Here is a 20,151-nt window from a genome sequence, read left to right as displayed (position 1 = left end):
AAGTTTAATTTAGAAAGTAAAAATGAACTTGATTTTACTTCTCTGTAATTACAAAATCCAGTAGCTAATCCAGTAGCAGGTTTAGCCTGGTGAATGATGCTACTGTACTTCTGGGCCACTCCCAGTCTAATCTCGGCTGTGATTTGTGGTGGGAGAGCTGAGATTGAGCCGCCGCCTTAACTTGAGTCCAGACCCTCACTCCTGTGAATCTGGGGTCAGGCACGCGTTGGGACACCCTAAGCCCACTTCAGGACCCTAAACTTGTCAGTGGTGTCTGTAAGCAAACGGCTCCTTTTCACTGAGCGCTGACATTTGGCACGAGCCTGTTCTGGAAGCCAGTCCTGATGACACGTAGGAGCTTCCGCATTCTGGCACATTCCCAGCTGATGCGTTGGGCGGCACGGAGACGGGAAGTGCGCTTTGCTGCATCCGTCCGTCTATGATTGCGGCCCTCTGGTATGGGGAGGGAAGGTGGGAGTTCTGATCCGAACTGCGATCAGTCGGTCCCTGGGGCAGAGCAGCTGACTCAGAGGCTGGAAGTGTTTTTGAAAACTGATCCTTAACTGTAACACCCAGGCATTGGACTTAAAGCTTAAGCTTTGGGCAGATCAGTTCAATTCCATAAAATTTTATTTGTATAGCATTACTTTGACATCTTTACATTGTCTCAAAGCACTATACATTATCCCCGCCCAGAGCTCCCAGTACACAAGCCAGCGGCGATGGTGGCAAGGGAAAAACTCCCTAGAAGGAAGAAACCTTGGGAGGGACCAGTCTCAAAAGGGGGAGCCCATCCTCCAGGGGCCTGCAGAGGAAGCCAAATGAACAGGATGACAAAGTATTAACTTACACAGACCAGATTTTAAGATTGAAGTCAGGGGCTGAGGTTGCGGGAGGCAGACCTGTAGCAGTGTGGTTCTCCATTCAAATCTCACTCTGGATGTATATATAAACTTTGTCAGTATTCATAAGTACGAGACGGATGCCTGACCAGTCCTGGGGGAGGTTATAGTGCAGCAGTCGGCCTCAGGCTCAGGAGTACAAGTGACCGTGTTGTTGTGCAAAGTCTGCAGAAGCCCTTGTACCACATTGTCCTGTCTGTCTTCCCACAATGTGATTAAAAACCTGTTTTTGACAATATGGGGCCCCTTTTCTGGGTTGTATAAAAATCTGTGTCTGCAATCAAAAAGTAAAACTAAATCTGGTATTTGTTTCGTTACTTATGGTTAGTGCCCAAAGCAATGGAGAGTCCCCACAAAAATATAGCTGCCTGCCTTTGTTGCATGCATGTGGGGGCGTCGCACCCCCAATGTTTGCCGTCGACGTGGCGACCGTGCTTTACAGACCCGTCCCGTTATCAGATCAGCATGGATATGCCCCCTTCACCCCCGGGTTGGTGGGATAGCGGCTTTATCTGCAGGGGTGGGGTGTGTGTGCTGTGGCTGTACTGTTTGTTCAGCATCAGCAGCAATGAATCTGAGTCTCTCTCTTTGTCTGTCTCTCTCTTTGTCTGTCTGTCTCTCTGTCTGTGTCTCTCTCTGTCTGTGTCTCTCTCTGTCTGTGTCTCTCTCTGTCTGTGTCTCTCTCTGTCTGTGTCTCTCTCTGTCTGTGTCTGTCTCTCTCTCTCTCTCTCTGTCTGTCTCTCTCTGTCTGTGTCTCTCTCTCTCTCTCTGTGTCTCTCTCTCTCTCTCTCTCTGTCTGTCTTTCTCTGTCTGTCTCTCGCTCAAGTTCTTGTCTCTCATTTGGATTTGTACTGCTGCAGGAAAATGGTAAATCTTTATAATCACATCCTTTGAGATTTTGTACTCCGATGTTCTTTGAGGCAAATAGAAAACCACAAACATAAAAACATGGGCCAGGGTCTCAGACTCGTTTTAAAATTTTCTACAGGCTTGTTTTTGCCTGTCCAGGGACCGAAAATCATGCCCCCCCCCCCCCACCGTCTTCAAACCTTTGGACTCAAAGAAGAACACTTGCTTGCATGTAATAATTCCTGGCAGTTTTACATCTTCACATCTTACTGGTTTCAGAAATGGTGAAATGTTTGCTTTGAAATATAACTAACCCAGAAGCCAGGAAGACATCATTTTACAAATGAATTTCTACTCGCTGCTCACCAATTTTGTGTGTGTGTCTGTATGTGTCTTGTACTGTACTTATTACATTGTGGGGACCAAATGTTCTCGCAATGTGATAAAAACTTATTTTGATGTTGTGGGGACCATTTTTTTCGCCCCCACAAGTAGAAACTCTATTCTAATTTTTATCTGCAGTCCAAAAACTAAATGTGTCAAGTCTTCCATTTTTGTTTGTTTGCTTGTGTGCGTGTGTGCGTGTGTGTGTGTGTGTGTGGCTCACTATTCCCCCTGTCTTAGTTTATCTTCTAATTTTACTCTTGAATCAGTAAAATGTGTTATTTTCTTCCCTTATTCAAAAAAAAATTAGTCCTTTTTTTTTGTTGTCTTCCCAGCTGTTGAAACGCCCTCCGCCGTTCATCTCTGGGGCTGAGGGTGTCTCTATTCACCCAGTAGCAGTGCTTTAATTGCTCTTTACATGCATGTGTGCCAAAGCTGCCGAGCGAGCTGTCCCGTCCTGTACCGTCCCGTCCTGCGCTGTCCCGTCCCGTCCTGCCCTGTCCCGTCCTGTACCGTCCCGTCCCGTCCCGTCCACTCTGCTCCGTGGGGGATTGAAGTAGATGTCTAGAAAAGTCAAGTCGGGATGAAGCAACTTAAGAGAAACAAGACTTTCAAAGGGCACCGAGTTTTATTTGAATGCTGTTGTATAGTTTTCCAGAGAAATGGAAAAAAGGTGTTTTAAAGATGGTCATCGAGCTTGTAATGGGATTGAAGATGATGATTTATTTTTGGTGCCTTTTGGTGGTGGCATTTCTGTCCTGCCAGGTGCCAGACTGTGGTCGTCACAAAATAGGGTACAACAGTATGGAGAGACGAGCATCCCGCCCCCCCCTCCCCCCCCAGTGAGGGCTAAGCAGTCTTTGCTGCTCCGTTTAGCCTCCCCCCCTACCCTTAAACCCCGACTGGGCAAATCACAGGCCTCTGCCAGCCCAGACAGCTGCCTGCTTGTGACCCACTGGCTCCTACCACGGATCAGAACGGAGCACGTCCTGGAGAGGTGGGCTGAAAGGAAGCTTAATTATGAGACAAACCATTGATTCAGCCTTAGAAAATGCTCCGAGTCTGTCCAATGGACCTGATGCTCTTTGATGTCTGACCTTAGGTGACACCTTTGGCCACATTATGGACACAGGCCGACAGTAACCATTGGTTTAAAACAGCGATTCGCAATCTGGTCCTCGGGGACCTGGTTACAGTCCACATTTTTCAGTTGTGAGGGAGCAAGAACTGTGGACTGTCTGGCAGGGAGCTTGGAGGGAGCAAAAACATGGACCAACTGTGGGTCCCTGAGGACTGGAGTGGGAAACTCTGGTTTTAAATGGTTAGTAGGTACAGGCTGCGTCTGCGTTAGGACAGATTTATATGTGGCCTGTAGCAATCAGTCATCTGTATTTATTATGGTTATTATATAAACAAAGGCCACAGCTGGACTTTCACAGGAATCTGAGCACCATGTCAAGAACTAAATTATGGTTTGTAATTGTAATTGGAGTTCATAATCTAGAAGGTAATTGTAACCTCCTGACCTTCCAACAAAAGCCTGCTTTTATCCGCCTGAGCGGCTGTAAATTACTAGGTTGGGATCCGGCTGACAGTCTGTGCTGGAGTTGTAGTGGTTTCTCTTCCATTTACGTGCACGACAGCATCCAGCTTCCTGTCCAGATTAACCCTTTCCTCTCCGCAGGGCCGACGGTGCACGCGACGGCTTCAGAGGAACGCGTATTGTTACATAGCCGTCGGCTTTCTGGTCAGTCAAAAGCCTGATGGCAGCTTGTAGCAAGCAGTGCCACGTACTGATCAGTGACCTGATCATGTGCCCGGTATCTCTGACTCTGGACGACCACTTTGGGATTGGCAGAGGTTACTGACATACTCGTATTGTGTACCTTCACAGAGTATTTTGTAAAACTACAGGATGTTTAATGATTTATGTTATACTTTATGCAACACATTTAATGGTAAATAATGTTAGTTCGAGCGACTGACCCTGCATATTTTTTGTAAATCTACCTTTTGGCCCCTTAAAGCTCTGTGTCCTGGGTCAGATCTGATTTTCCCGGCATCAGAGTGCTCCTTATTATGCCCCCCCCCCCCCCCCCCCCCTTTATTGTGTGACAGAGGCAGCCCGTTGTGGGGCGGGTTTTTCAAAATGTCCCCATTTCCCGTAAAGACATTCTGCTCTCACTGAGCACAGTGTTAATCGAGGCCCGATTTTGAGGACGGCTGGAGTGAAGCTCAGGTGCCGCACACCGATGCCGCACGTCGCACCCACACGCACAGTCCGTGTTTTCATATCTTTGTGGGGACCCTCCATTCATTGCTATGGGGGAATAAAACCCTAATCCCAGCAATGACGAACCCCTACCCAGCCCTGACCTTAGCTTACAGTTTTTTGCCACATTGTGGGGAGATCTGACATCCCACATTTCACACCCTCACACCTTCTCAGTTCCCGGTAAAGCTTGCCTAACGATGTGGTCTCCTGCAGCAGGTGCCATGAAACGAGACATTTGGGTAATAATTAAATTGAAGTTAATGTGTAACTAATTGATTTATGTCATGTCTGACAAACAGGTGCATGAAGTACCGTAATATGATGGCGTTTCGTCCTTATTGGGATCGATGTCCCTATTTGTTTGTTCATAGGCTAGAGCTCCTGTCTTTGCTCATGGGGTGAAGCAGGAGGATCCGCTGGCGAAGTACCTTAAGCGTTGAAGCTGTGACAGATGGTGGGGTGCGTGTAGCAGGACAGGTTTCCTCGCGGTCTCGAATAAGAACCGCGAAAATTCGAACTAGGTTCCCTCGTTCCAAATGCTGATGAATGGTTGTCTGAATACTTCTCCTCTTCTCACTGCTTTTGCTGGTGAGGATCGCGGTGGCAGCATGCTGAGCGGGTTAATCTTGACTGGTCTTTGCCACGGCCGCCCCCCCCCCCCCCCCCCCCCCGGCAGCCCTCCAGGTGGCATCCTTAAACGGTGCCCGAGTCTTGTCCACTAGCTGCTCTTGATCAGGTCTTGATCTGGATCTCTGAACTCCTCATCTCTCCTCCAAAGGAGGAGGTGCTGGTTGTCATCCTCCCTGGTTCACACTCGGCTTCAAAGTGTGCAGCTGCGTGCTGGAGATCTTTGTTGGATTAAGTTAGCCCCACCTCCTTCCCCCATCAGTGCCAATATTCCACATTCCCAAAACCAGTGTCCATCAGTGGGTAGGACCCAGCCGGATCAGACCTTGCTCGTATCTACCTCCCATTCACCTTGTGGACGGTGAGCAGGGGCCCGTACAGGGGCGGGGCCACAAAGGCATGGCCCTCTGAGTGCCCTCTCATCTGTCATGCAACGATTTCAAAACGTCATTGGCTAATGAGACGGTTGGCCCCTCTGTATGATGAACTATGACCCCCTCATAAGTCCCGCCACCTTTCCAGATTCAGAATTGTCCCTGGTGGGGGGTCTACAAGTATGGGTTGAGCTCAGCCACCAGGCGGTCATCTGCAAATATTTGATCAATTTAAATGTGTGTATTCTTATCGACTTCCTAATCAGTCAGCCATGTTGGTGTGTCATGTGCTGTCTCTAGTGAACCACTGATTGATTTAGTCACGCTTGTCAAGGGGAAGATGGCTCTGCGTTCTGTCCCTGTTTGATCTGTCATGCGATTTCAGCCGCACCGCTTCAGCGAACGTCAACAGCTCCTGCCTTTTCTTTCAATTTAAAACGCCCCGTTTGTTGATGCGATTTTAGTTATGATAATAGATAAAGTGTGTGTTCTCTTTTTTTTTTTTGTTTTTGTTAATCAGTGTTTGGCAGCGAGTTATTCATTAACATGACGCCAAAACACCCAGCGGAATGTTTCTGAGAAAAGCGTAACTCTGGTGATTTCTGATTTGTCATGAGGTGCTTTTGCTGTCACGAGGAGCAACAAACGATCAGAGCTGGTCACATAGCCTGTCTCACTTCTGCATCGTTCTCCCTGGTCAAGACTGTAAGAGTCACAGAGTCTCAGCGGTAAACGTACTGATGGTCGCAGCTACTGATAGTGACAAGGTTTTATTTGATTATTTTGTTCGCGACGAGGGTGTTATTCTCTACTCTGACCTACACGTCCTTTCAGAACAACCAAGCCCTCTGATGCCAGTAGTCCATCCTACTGTCCTATGATACTGTGCTTGCTGTCGATTTTGCCAGAAGTTGGCCTTTTGTATTTGGGGTTAAAAGCACAGAATAGGCACCGTTCACATGGAGCGGTAGATTGCGGAGCAGTCCTGATGCAATTGGCGTAAACGGCGGTAATCCAGTTTAATGTGGAGGGAGTTGAATTCCAAGTGTACCGCGTCCTGATTTTGGCTGCCTGGGGAAATATGAGGGAGTGATACGGTGTAATAGGCAGCGTGAAATGGGTCACGGTGCTGCTGTGGTCGCCCCCTCCTGCATGGCGGAGCCCTCTGATCCGCACTGAGAGCCCGGCCGCCCACCTCTCTGTGTGCTTTCATTCATGCCGCATAGTCAGCCATGACACTGGCATGCAGGTGTCTCGGCTCTCCTTTCCCTGTACGGAGACAGTGCAACCCTCAACCCCCATCATTTCTTTAACCTTTATTCTGGGCCAGTGTTGCTCAAGAGAGCTTTCCCACAAGTGCCATTCTCTGTGACTTTTCCACTCATTGCCACTGTCCTGCTCCCCCCCCCCCACTCCCCACCCACCCCAGTCACCCTTTTTCCAAAATATGTTTGTTTGCCCAAGGACGCGGGGACAGTCTGCCTAACCAAGCCCTATTGGATTCGTGACCAGCATTAATGTACTGCGTCTAGTTGGTCGGTCCCCTGTCCTTTTTGTGCCGTTCCTGTCCGTGTGCAGAGTCATTACCGAAACGCACATTAATAGGGCTGCCGCTTCCGGGTTTGCCGTAATAAATCAGAGTGCGAGGCTCGCTCCTGACGGAATTGTAAGTGGGACCGTGTTACGCAGGGCTGGGAGGACGGAATGGGGGCTTTTATTTGGGGTACGGATTTAACGCATGGTGCAGAGGATTTGGATCAAAAGAGAGCTTTTTCGGCTTCAGGAAAGTGGGGATGTGTCCAAAGGGGCTTGAAGTCTGGTACCAAGACCTGTATATGTGGGCTGGGAGACAAAACCTACATGTCATTGATGACTATGCATGGAATTAGTACAAATTATCCAAATTGGCACGTAACGCCCCCTGCTGGCATCTTCTCATTCCCGTCCCCACCAGGTCCTTCCTGTTCTGCAAGGATGGCAACCCTAACAAGCGTAACGTGCACAACGAGACCTGCCTGCACCTGCTCTGCATGGGCCCGCAGATCTTGCTGCCAGAGGGGGCACTGCACCCCCGCCTGGCCCGGCCCCAAGAGGACGAGCAGAGGCGAGCCGACTGCCTCCAGATGATCCTCAGGTGGACCGGCGCCAAGCTGGACCTGGGCGAATACGAGCGTGCCAACGTGAACGCCACGGACGTCAAGAAGAGCACGTGCCTGCACTACGCGGCCGCCTCAGGGATGAAGACGTGCGTGGAGGTGAGGGTCAGGGCTGGAGAGGCGGGGCAAAGACGTGCGTGGAGGTGAGGGACAGGGCTGGAGAGGCGGGGCAAAGATTTGTGGAGGCACTGCTACGACGGTCAGCGCATCCTTGGTTCTGATTCATTGATTATAGACATAAATCTTAGGTTTTCTTCACATGGACAGTAAATATGAAAGAATATATAAGAATAAGGACTATTTTCCTTTTATTTAGCAGCTTTTTTTGGAGGCATAGTCAGCCAAGTCCCCGTAGCGATTGGGGTTACAGACCCTGTAATGTAATCACTCCCCTGGCCATAGGATTCGAACCAGTCGCTTTCTGGTCATGAGCACAGCGTCCAAACCCACTGAGCCACACGCATGGCTGTAAAAATTCAGCACCCCCGCCGGAATGTCGCCTTGGGACTTCCCCGCCTAATTTTACCAAAAAATGTTGTGTTTTCTTTGGCCCCTGTGAAGTGCAGGCCCCTCTGAAGCTGCCAGGGTATTCATATCCGTGCCCCTACAGCACCCCTGGACACAGAATAAGAATTAGCACTCTGCTGGAAAAGTGATTTTTCTCAGATAATGCATGACACTAGCATTCCGCCCTGTGTATAACTAAAATAATGGTAGGCGCCACAATGCAGTGAGCAGATATAGAAAGGCAGCTAAACGGCAGTATTGTTCCCTCTCAAATGATTTAATGGATTCCCCGGGTAATTCGTTTCCTGTGCCGCACCTGGCCGGCACCCTGCGGTTCATTTTAGTTCACTATTTCACTATTCGCTGGTTACCATCGTTGTCATGAGTGAATGGATGAGAACGTAGGAATGCAGAATCCCCGAGCGCGACACCTTTTAGATTTGGAACACCTGCTACAAAGCCTCCTGTATCACATGTGCTGATTAAAAAAAATATATAATAATAATTCTGATAAATGACTAATATCGAATGTTGCCGTAGCTACCCCCCCTTGCATTTCTCATAATAATTTGTGCATTGATATCTGATTTCCAGCTATGAATGTATCATGCAGGAATATTCAGAGTGATATTTCTAGATTCTGATCCAAGGCCCGCAGTGGGCTAGTGGAGGTGCAGTGTGAATTTCTGAACGCCTGCATGACTTGACCATGTGACTCCAACAAGTGCAAACAGATGGTTACAGCAGAGCCATTAAAGAAACCCTCCCCTCGCTCCCCCACCGCCGGCCCCCGGACCCCGTCAGAAATGCAGACAGTCGCCCTGGAAACGTCAAGTGGGGCGCGCAGGATGCCGGTCGTGCCCGATATGGTTCTGAGTCTGAACTGCTTTCTGCCCGGTCGCCGTGACGACCGAGTGCCGCGCAGCAGGCCGCCCAGTCACATGACTGATCTGACGCTAAAACCGGGGCTTCTGGGAAAAGCTTGGGCCAGGGCTGGCCGGGCTAAGCATGCTAACAGCTGCTCTTTAGAAGTGCGGCTCCCTCAAGCCGCGCCAGTGAAACGTGGCGAATGTAGCGGCATTTTGCCGGCTCCAGATGCTGGTCTGGTTTGAACATCTGCTGAGTAACTGTCGCAATAAAAGTAGAAGTGATGCACGGGGGGCGGCCCCGTCCTGTGTGATTATAGGAGGCCCAGATTGGCAGCGACGGGGCGACAGTCGTTACACCCACCCCCTGCTGGCCGTCTTTGGCATCATACGCTGTAATGGCGGTGACGCTAACCGCGACTGTGTCTCCACAGTACTTGGTGAAGAGTGACGCAGACCTCTTCGCGGAGAACGAGGATAAGGAGACCCCATGCGACTGTGCCGAAAAGCAGCACCACAAGGAGCTGGCCCTCAGCCTGGAGGCTCAGATGGTCTTCTCCAAGGATCCCGAGGCGGAGGGCGTGGAGGCTGAGTATGCGGCCCTGGACCGTAAAGAGGTGGGCTGCTCATCATCCGCTGGGGGCGTCTACCTCCGGCCTCTCTGAGGGAAAGCAGACGGCCTCTCGAACGAGCTCTCCTCTTCCCGATGAATGTCAGAAGCTGGAATGTGCGTTTTTGTTTTTTTTTTTTTTTTAGATTATAGATTTCTGCTTTTGATTTCAGTGGGTAGAGCAAGTCGGGCGATGTGGCATCTGTGGCTGGAAAATCACCACGTGCCGATTGAACTGTTCTGCTGCAGCATTTCGGGTGGATGGTGGCAGGTCTGCTTCCACTGGCTTCCTGATTTGATGCCCTTGACCACAGGCAGACGGTCTCTCTGTCCCCCCCCCCACTCCACTCCCCCAGCTCTAAAGGCTAATGCCTATTAGGAGCCCAAAGTCCCTCAGAGGCGCTATGGAAGAGCCCTGCCCTCTCTGGACCTGTTAGACTGGGACATCTTGGGCCGACAGTCTGTGCCTCTGTCACGCTGAGGCCAGTTTTGAGGAAATAAGGAGTGTGTGTGTGTGTGTGTGTGTGTGTGTGTGTGTGTGTGTGTGTGTGTGTGTGTGTGTGTGTATAACTTTCAACTTAAAAACTTTCAGACATATGAACGCAGAGGACTGTAAGTCTATATTGTGTTTGTTGGGCTCCTGTTTCCTCTCTGCGACATAAATTTTTTTCTGCGCGCCAATTCCGGGGAGTACGACTTCTGTCCGCTATTCCCACCGCCCAGCAGCGTAGCGTGGCGTACTCCCAGTGGCGTAGCGTGGCGTACTCCCAGCATCCTAGTTCTTAGTACTTGCGTATACCGATAAAATGATGTTGAATAACGACTTGCGAGCATTGCACGTTACGAACGGCTGTGCGGGACGTAACTCATTCGTAAGTAGAAGAGCGTGTGTGTATATATTTATATATTGTGTGCGTATTGAATATGCTAGCTTGTAGTGAGTGTTGAATATGTATGTGGCACACATTTCCTTTTGAATATTAAAAATGCACGTCGTGTCTTTTAGAGTTATCGGGGAACAGCACCGTTATTTTTAGGAGCGGTTTTCTCCATCTTCTCGCCCATCCTGCATGGAGCCTAATTGTCTTTACAGCTCTGTAGGTCAGGGTCATATCGGGATCTTTTTATTCCCTTCATTAGAGAATTGTGAGTTATTAAACTTGGGCTGTAATGGAATGACGGTGTTATTGTAAAGCGTTGGGAAGCCCGGCTTTCATTCTGCCCTGGGCGTACAGATCACACTGACACTGACACTGACTCTGACACGGACTGGGGAAGCATTTCAGCAAAAAGGTCACTGGAACGGCGCCTCATGGCTTTGCGACGCACACACTGCTCCTGCGGCCTGCAGCGGACATGATGATCATCAGTATTATTTTTAATCTCCAGAACAGTTTTTTTCTTTTTTTTTTTTGTTGCATCTTTGCTTCCTTATTTTCTCAAAGATCCTGCTGCCATTTCCTGGCCTTTGTGGCATTGGCCTCCTTCTCTATATCCCACCCCAGACCCACATTATCTGGCCCAGCAGGTGTAAAAGGTCAGCCTTGTTTTTGAGATGCGGCTGGGAGGGACCGTGGGTGACTCTTTGACTCTTTGTATCGATTTGGAATGAATGTACAAAAGCGGCTGGTTCGTCCCTCTTTAATGTTGAGATTAAACATCAGCGTTGGACATTTCTGAATGTCTCTCCTCTCTCTCCCCTCTTTGGCTGTCTTCTCTCTCTGCTCCATCCATCCATCAACCCCCCACCCCCCTCGGGTGAGTCCAGCCCTACGAGGGTCTGAAGCTGCAGGATTTGCGCCGTCTAAAGGACATGCTCATCGTGGAGACAGCAGACATGCTCCAGGCCCCCCTCTTCACGGCGGAGGCATTGCTCAGGGCTCACGGTACGTTCCCCCCCCCCCCCCCCCCCGCCAAACCTTGAAACTATTTGAAGAAAACATATTCCAGATCACAATACTGATGAAGAGGCCACTGGGGGGGGGGGGGGGTGGCTATCGGATGTGAAAACATGGGACAGAGATGTCAAAAAATGCTGGTAGTTAAGAGTAAGTGCAGTATTTACTCACTGGAAAATACCCTCTGTGGAATTATCCTTTTTGAATAATATATGTGGAAATCGTAAATTTCGCTGTGATTGGTTGCTTTAATTAATTCAATTCAGTGTGATGGACACCTTGGTTTAAATGGAGTTTATTGGTTCTTAGTAAATTTATTGTCCTGTTTCTGATACAGAGGTCAGCAGTAGGTGATAATTATGTCGTCATCCTATTGTGAAGTCCAGCAGGCTGTGGTCAGATGGTTAATCTCCTCAATGAATATACAAGGACAGACTTGTGTTTTAGTTTTATTGATTTAATCCTGCTCCATTCCCATCGCATTGTGCACGACCTTAGGGGATGTTTGATTTAATGTCAGAGGCTTGGTTAAGCTCCTGCCACAGAACTAGCCTCAACGAAGGGTGTCTGGATTCCAGCCGGCCATGGGCCTGCGATCCGGTGTCCTCTTGGGCGTGTAACCTGGTGTTTTCTGCATGCCATGTGTGTGATAGCTGGTCCCTAGGAAGCCGATGTGATCTGTCGTCTGAATAGTGCCGCTGGGAACACGACCTGGTTGGGCGACGAGATTAAAGACGTGTTTTTCTTCTGTGTTAATAAATCGATTTCTAATAATCTGAAGAATACCTGCAATGGTAAAAAGATGCTTAAAAAATGGAGATCTTGAATTCATTATGGGTGGGGGGGGGTGTGTAATTGCACGTCATCTGGACTTCTGGAGGAAGCGCATATGACATGAGTTGAACATGTGCAGAGAAGGAGCAGGATTTCAGCCCCAAAACCTGGTACGATTAGATTATTGATCTTAATTGGGGTAAACAGTTTGTGGTGTGATGTCAGTCATTTGCTTAGTCTGGCCAGCGGCTCAGTCGCGGCTGATTAAAGATCCCAGAATGTATGCAGCGGGATAAGAGGTCTTGGCTGCATCTCCGACGTTAAGTCACAAGGCTTCTTTTGGGTACCGCCATCAGTTAAGCAACTAAATTTCTTGCGGGGGCAGACTGGGACCGTGAGAAGCTGCTGGAGGCCTGGATGTCCAACGCTGAGGAATGCTGCCAGCGCTCGGGGGTGCAGATGCCCGCCCCGCCACCCAGCGGCTGCAATGCCTGGGACACGCTGCCATCGCCCCGCACGCCGCGCACCACCCGCTCCTCTGCCACCTCGCCTGACGAGATCAGCCTGTCGCCGGGAGACGAAGGCATGCCTCTGGTGAGAGGGGGATGGCGGATGGACCTGTCTGTATTGCCTTTCCTGTGTTTGTGCTTAATGACATTTTTGCTGCTTATGGAAGCTGCGAGTGGGGGAAAAAGTAACAGATCCAGGGGTGGGTGAACTAGGGCAGGACAAGGTAATGGAAACAACTGGCAAGATGGTAACGGACTGAGTATGGAGGTGGACCAGCCTTTGTTCAAGGGATGAAGGAGGTGGAAATATGCTTTGTCTTCCGTCTTCTAGAACTTCCTGTAAAATTTAGCGACATTTGGGAAAGCCGCTGAAGGTATTTAACTTGGTCCTGGTGTTCTCTGAGCTATTAGCTAAGTTCTCCCCAAACGAGCTTGATGGACCGAATGGCCTCGGTTTGTAAATTTCTTATGTTCTGGAACCACTCTTGCATCTTAGTAGCACTGCCGTTATCACATTGGCGGCATCGCGAGGGTATACTGTGTGGTTCTGTAAGGAAACCTCATGCCATACTTGGCATTGTATGACTTGGAACAGCAGTCATCATACACGATGGCTTCCATGAGATAGCTGCCCTTTCCATTACAGGTTCTTCACATTGGTGGTTGAAGCCAACCTTGGGCTGTCTCCATAAGCCTGTCAGGATATCAAAAGTTGTGTGAAAGATTAATGTACCTTTTTTTCATTGCTCGTGGGCGAGGTTTTGTGTTCCTTACAACAGGATGTGTCTTTGGACATCGGCCTTGGATTCAGGCGGTCCCCAATCGATAGCCTCGCCATAAATCCCGCCTTTGTGACACTTCTGATGTATAGTTTCTGTTGAGCCTGGTCACAGAGGGGCTGAATCAGTAGTTTTGTTATTTAGGATCCACCCTATCATCCGTATCCAGCTGGCTCTCCCGGTTGCTTGCCTTTAGCTTGTTCCCATCATCTCTGCTGATTTTCTCCATGCCCAGCCAGTGCTCAAAGTGCCGATTGACACGCAATGCTAATTAGCTTTAGCCTGGCATGACTTGCTTTTTTGTAGGTGCATTTGTAATTTTAATTTAGCTACTCCGAAGTTGTTCTTCCTCTGGTGGCCTTTCAGGTCCAGCACATTTCAGAGAATGACCTGGTCACTGTAATGCGCGTTATCTGAGTGGCGAGTTTGCCATGAATGGACTTGGACTAGGTAACAGTAGTTAGCAGAACATCTGTAGCTTATCGCGAGAGGTGTTACACCAGTGCTGGTGGACATCTTCATATATGTGGTGGTGGATATCTTCATGTATGTGGTGGTGGACATCTTCATATATGCGGTGGTGGACATCTTCATACATGTTCACACACAGAGGTGGGAAGTTCAGGCCCAGAACGTACAAAACCAGGCCAAGATTTTGTTCCGACTAACCAGTACTCTGTGAATGTCACTTTTTATATGCAGCCGGTTTGTTGAAACAAGATCTTGGTCTGAATTTGTAGTTTCTGAACCTGAACTAATCCAGCTCTGGATCACTATGGAGTTCATTTCTAGGAGTAGTCAAAGTGTGACTTCAGGTGTTTCTTTTCCCTTCCATAAGTGTGGAATCTGCATGTGTCCCATCTCGGTGTTCGAGGACCCCGTGGATATGTCATGTGGCCATGAGTTCTGCCGAGCATGCTGGGAAGGGTGAGTTCTGAATGTTCCCCCCCCCTCTCCAATAGCATATTAGATATGCATATACCTAGTATATATAACTAATAGCAAGACCTTCAAAAATAGCCTTTTTTTGTGAATAGTGGGACATCTACTGGACACATGAATCTGCCTCATTCTTCTGCCAGGTTCTTGAACTTGAAGATCCAGGAGGGGGAGGCACACAACATCTTCTGTCCGGCCCATGACTGTTTCCAGCTGGTCCCGGTGGAGGTCATCGAAAGCGTGGTGTCCCGGGAGATGGATAAGCGCTACCTGCAGTTTGACATCAAGGTAGAGCCAGCAGTGGCCTGGGATGAGCACAGACTCCCCGTGTGGGTCAGACGGCAGCCATCGTGTCACAGCTCTGGATGTTGGTCAAAGAGCATCATAAAACAACACTGATCAAAGTTCTTCTCTGTCTGGTTCCATTTGAAGTCCTGCCTTTGTCATACAGGATCACTGCAGATTTCCTAAGGCAGCGTTGACCTCAATTAATCTTGCACAATTACCTCACGATTTCCCCGATAGTTTAATTGCTTGAGTCTGCTCCAGGTCTGCACCTGATTGTCATACCCAATCATCTCTGTTAACCTCATACCGTTAGCATAAATTGCCATGTCTGAGATAACGAGCTCGCATTAGAAGCCTCTTGCACGCTGTGTATCTCTCTCACCTGGCATCTTTGAGGTCACGCAACCGCTCCGCTCCTTCTGGGTCACCTTATAGAAACGGCACGTATCCGTTCATACATCAGCCAGAGATGGCGGGTCATCAGGGGGCTGCATCTGATTGGCGCAGGTCCTGCTTCTGTTGTGGGGGGCCGGCGATAAATCAGCATTACGCTGACGATGAGGATCGTGATGAGTGACAGCTCTCCTGTTCTACCTGAGGCCATCTCTCGTTATGTTGTCATGGTGATGTGGCACATGTTAGTTCATGCCGGAGCCCTGATCTGAACGCTTCGGCATGAAATGTAACCTTAAAGTCATTTGAAGCTAATACAGAAAGTCGTGGTGTTTTTTTTTTTTTTTTGTTAGTTGGGTTTTTCGTAAAATGGTTATAGACTCTTTTCCCAGGGAAGCCAATCAGCACACCTGTGACATAATTAACTAACCACTTCATCTATTTATACGTTTTGTTTTTAAGATGTATTGAACTTCAGCTGCATTTCCCATCAGGCATTTGTAGAGAACAACCCCGCCATTAAGTGGTGCCCCACGGCTGGGTGTGAGAGAGCTGTGCGCCTCAACCGGCTGGGTCCTGGAGCCACGGCCTCGGATCCTCTCAGCTTCCCTCTGCTCCGGGCTCCTGCCGTTGACTGTGGGAAAGGCCATGTCTTCTGCTGGTGAGTCGTTAGTGCTGTTCCAAGGAAGTGGGGAGGAGGGTCACCCTTTTATTTATATTTTTGCACCTAAAATGGATCGACATTTCCATTTTAATACACCCGTTGATGTGTGAGGAAAATCCAGCGAGGGGTCGTGCAGGTCTGTAGGTACATCATATGGCCAAAAGTATGTGGGCACTCTTGTTAATTAGAGGAAGGGTCTAATGACACGACACACATTGCCGACGCAGGTGTACGATTAAGCAGGCAATCTCCTGCATTAGTGACAGAATGGCTGGTTGTATAGAAGAGGTTAATGAGTATCCACTTGGCATCCAACAAGTCAATTCGCTACATTACTTACCTGCTGCTGCCGTGGCAAGGGACCTGGTCACCCAGTGTTAAAACTCAACGTGAATGGCAGCATATCTCACCAAGTGTTCCAGCGTCTAATGGAAAGCCTTCCCAGAAGAGTAGAGTGCTGGAGTCCACGTACTTTTGGCTATATATAGCGTACATTGCAGGAAGGGAAACTCACCACTGGAGGGCCTAGTTTCGTTATGATGCAAGCTCCGCATCTATAAATTCTGTGGCGTGGCCTACTTAACATGGTATGGTTATTTTTTTTTCTTTGCCCTTCTCCCCCTTTCCCCTGGGGTTGTGTTGCATTCTGGGAGCTGGAGTGTGTCAAAGTAACTCCCAGGTTCATTTTGTCACACGGGACACCGACGCCTTGCTGAACTACTGGCCAGTGATCACCCTCTCTCTCTCTCTCTCTCTGTCTGTCGGTCTCTTTCTGTTTGCCTGTCCATGTGTGCATGTGTTCCCTCCGCTTTCTGGCTGAGGTCCAGGCTTTTCCCAGAGCTTTGACATTTTTAAAATCCCCTCACCTTTTGCGCGTGTTCTGAGCACGCCCAAAGGTGCTAACCCACTTTTCGGGTCAACCGTCCTAACCTCCCCTCCGGGTGCTTAGCACGGCACTTGCTTTAGCAGCTCGAAGACAGCCATGTTCGCGTGTTCATAGGAATCCCGGATGAAACCTGATAATAGGGTGCAGAATGGGGGTGAGAAATGCGGGGTGATGTGAGCCCGCTTGCCGGTGCCCCGATGGGGAGGACGTTGAGTCGTCTGCCCGCCGGGGCTGAGCACGGCTGCTGAGCATGCCTCCGTCTTCCCGCAGGGAGTGTCTGGGGGAAGCCCACGAGCCGTGTGACTGCCAGACTTGGAACATGTGGCTCCAGAAGGTGTCCGAGATGAAACCGGAAGAACGTGAGGAGCAACGCCGGCCGGGGCACGGGGCGGGCACGTGGGAGGGAGGGAAGGAGCTGATTGGCTGCAAGAGCGATTGGCGCTTTTCAGCCCCAATAAAATGAGCACATGTCTGAATCGATTTGAGTGCCTTATAAAGCCATGTGTTTCACCAGAGCAGTTCAGCTTAAGTTCTGCGATCAAAGGTAAGGCAGCCATCCATCCTCTGTCTGAAATAACCGGGCGGCCATATTGGCTTTCTTAGCATCGAATTTGCTGCAGAATGATTGATTTATTAATCAATCATTTCACATTTAACTGTAATGTATTTGGAATGTAGATTTGAATTTGAATTGACAACACAAGCACTACCCTCACGTGACCATGTGTTCATTAGGGCTCAGAAACATACTGCGTTTAGCGTAATTGTTTTGCCGCCTTAGGGCTCAGGAACATGGTGGGATGGTGTCACCCCAAAGGGCCGGGGGCTTATACTTGTGCGTCGAGCCTACGACGTAACCTGTACAAGTCTATGCCGTTGCGAGCATTTGTACTTGTGCGTTGGTGTGTCTGTGTTGCTCTGCAATTGCACAGCCAAAAGGCTAGGTCAGGGGTGTGAAACTCCAGTCCTGGGGGGCCGGAGCCCTGCACATTTTTGGGTTTCCCCTCACTTAACACACCTGATTCAACTCCTTGTGCTGATTACCACACAGCTCTTGAGATGAGTCATTTATGGTGGAACAGGGAAAGAACTAAGCTACACAGGGCTCTGGCCCCCCAGGACTGGAGTTGGACACCCCTGGGGTAGGTGATGCATAGTTTTGAATGTTGTGCTTTCTTTGTTCTCATAAAAAAAAATAAAAAAAAACGGTACCAAGCGGACCAGTCACAGTTCCTGTGGTCTACGTCACCACGACATTTCAGACAGAGACCTTTCTGGGGAGCTGCATGTCAGGCTATCGCATAAGGTCGATTTTATGCAGAAGTATGAACCAGCCTTGAGGGTGAAAATGAGTAGATGGAGCTTCAGTCTGGGTGGATGGGTGACAGTCTGTGTTTTCATAATGACTGCTGTATGGTGTTGTGTGTTTGCTCAGAGGTGGAAAGTTCAGGTTCAGAAAGTACAGATCCAGCCCAGGATTTAGTTTCAGCCAACTGAGTATAAAGAGTTATACTCAACTGGTTGGTTGCAACAAAATCTTGGGCTGGATTTGTACTTTCTGAACCTGAACGATCAGTCTCCTCACTTGGGAGATGAGGTGACATGCTCCAGTGTGTGCGGTCGTCCTGTCGAGCGGGCTCGGCGGGGCAGGGGGACCTCGTAGATGCGACCTGTCACTGCTCGCGTTAAACCTGGTGGGGGTGGGGCAGGGTGGGAGGTCCCGGCTCACAGTCTCGTGCCGTTCCTTCCGGGAAAGTGGCCGGCGTGAGCGAGGCCTACGAAGACGCCGCCAACTGCCTGTGGCTGCTGACCAACTCCAAACCGTGTGCCAACTGCAAGTCGCCAATCCAGAAGAACGAGGGCTGCAACCACATGCAGTGTGCCAAGGTAGGCTTGGTTTCCAGTGCGGCCACCTGGTGTCACCATGTCTAATTATAACACGCCGCCATGGGGGGGCAGCTGCCGGATGGGGGCGGCACCAGTCTGGTCGCTTCTTGGTAACGCAGGCAGTAATGGCGCAGTGTGTTCCTTCCTTGTGGACGATGAGCAAAAGAGACCGACCTTTGTGGAATTGGAGTCCTCGTGTCCCAGAACCAGTGCAAATGAAGCACATTTAAATGGGGATTGTTGTGTGGCTTAGCAGGTTGTGCTTGTCATCGGAAGATCATTGGTTCAAATCCCTGAGCTTGCAGTGTGATGTCACCATTAGGGCTCTTGCAGAAGGCCTTTAACCCCCAGTTACTCCAGGCACCGTCTAACCCTGCTTTCTCAATAACGTACGTCACTTGGAATGAAAGTATTTGCTTAAGTTTCAGGACTTTGCTTTCAGGAAGCCCTGCTTAAGATGCGTGTGTCTATTCCCAGTGAATCGCAAGGAGTAGATCCTGTTAGGTGGGGCTGTGACTGCTGCCGTATCAGTTGCACGAGGCACGTGACTGACAGAAGCTCGCTTTCCTTCCCCGAGAGTCCTCCTGCAGCCAGGAGGTTCCTTAATGCTTTAATCACCTGCTCAGTACAGTAAATAATGTTGGCTGAGGCTGCGGCAAGTACATTTACAAGATGGGCGGGTTAATGGAAGAGGTGAGGGAGCTCTTGATTTGACGTTATCCATTTAAGGAGGAACGTTTTTCACTTTGCAAGCGTTGGTTTGCAGGATTTATGGATGCTGGATCATATTAGTGAGCTCGGGGACCGGCAAGAGGTAATGGGTTATGATGACGACTTAGTCGAGGTGGATCACCTGCAGAACTCCCATCTTCCTCTGAGGCTTCTGGTTGTTTCAGTGCATCTGCGAAGGAGAACTTCCCCCAGCAGATGAAGAGGCTAGTTTGACTTGCCGTGGTTGCAGTTCACTGACCGCAAACATGACTGGCACACTGAACAGGTGCCCCCCCCCCCCCCCGTGAAGCGCATCCACACGGCACTTCGTCAGGTCTGAGCCTGGACGGCCGCTTTCTGTGAGGGTAGCGCCTGGTTTTTCGCATATCGATGCCCCCTGGGGTCACGAAACGCCCATTTACTAATGCGGCCGACGCACGGTGCCGCCTTTCGTTAGAATTACAGTCCCGCCCGGCGCTCTAAATAAGATGAAGGTCCACGCGGACTGCCCTTGCTCCAAGCCCTGAGTCACGCTGCCTTTCATATGTTCTCCCCAGCAGAGCACTACCATTTTATCTCCTGCTCCCGTTGCCAGGCTGTATTTCTGAGCTGCGGCGGTCAGGCACTAGCTTTTAAGCCCGGCTGTGAAGGAGAGCTTGCCTCTCTGCATGCGGCCTGCGGGATGCTGCTCGCACAGCAGGGGGAGACGGTGCATGCCTCTCGGGGCATTTAATGGGCTCTGGGTCCATCTGTTGCCATTGCTGCCGCACCTTCCCTCGCCAACCCTTAATTCTCCTCCTCTCCGGATGCTCCTGCCCGTCCGGGCGTCCTGATAATCAGACTCCCTGTTGCAGATTTGGCGGCTCCCCACAT

At 49.8% G+C, this 20,151-nt stretch overlaps 1 protein-coding gene across 6 annotated transcripts in view; it reads left to right on the top strand.

Annotated features, from left to right (window-relative positions):
- Nucleotides 1–20,151, top strand: part of ankib1a (ankyrin repeat and IBR domain containing 1a) — a 41,889-nt gene that overhangs the window by 10,156 nt on the left and 11,582 nt on the right. For all 6 annotated transcript variants that reach the window (XM_048992769.1, XM_048992773.1, XM_048992768.1 and 3 more), the window contains 9 exons: nt 7,366–7,666; nt 9,375–9,557; nt 11,319–11,436; nt 12,608–12,816; nt 14,349–14,437; nt 14,593–14,737; nt 15,625–15,791; nt 16,951–17,039; nt 18,437–18,567. In XM_048992769.1, the coding sequence (XP_048848726.1) occupies nt 7,366–7,666; nt 9,375–9,557; nt 11,319–11,436; nt 12,608–12,816; nt 14,349–14,437; nt 14,593–14,737; nt 15,625–15,791; nt 16,951–17,039; nt 18,437–18,567 (1,432 nt within the window). The remainder of the gene's footprint in view (nt 1–7,365; nt 7,667–9,374; nt 9,558–11,318; nt 11,437–12,607; nt 12,817–14,348; nt 14,438–14,592; nt 14,738–15,624; nt 15,792–16,950; nt 17,040–18,436; nt 18,568–20,151) is intronic.

The sequence above is a fragment of the Brienomyrus brachyistius genome, chromosome 23 (genome assembly GCF_023856365.1).
Source record: "Brienomyrus brachyistius isolate T26 chromosome 23, BBRACH_0.4, whole genome shotgun sequence".
NCBI classification, from domain to species: Eukaryota; Metazoa; Chordata; class Actinopteri; order Osteoglossiformes; family Mormyridae; genus Brienomyrus; species Brienomyrus brachyistius.
The sequence above is the reverse complement of the archived record's forward strand: the minus strand, read 5'-3'. Positions and strand labels throughout refer to the sequence as shown.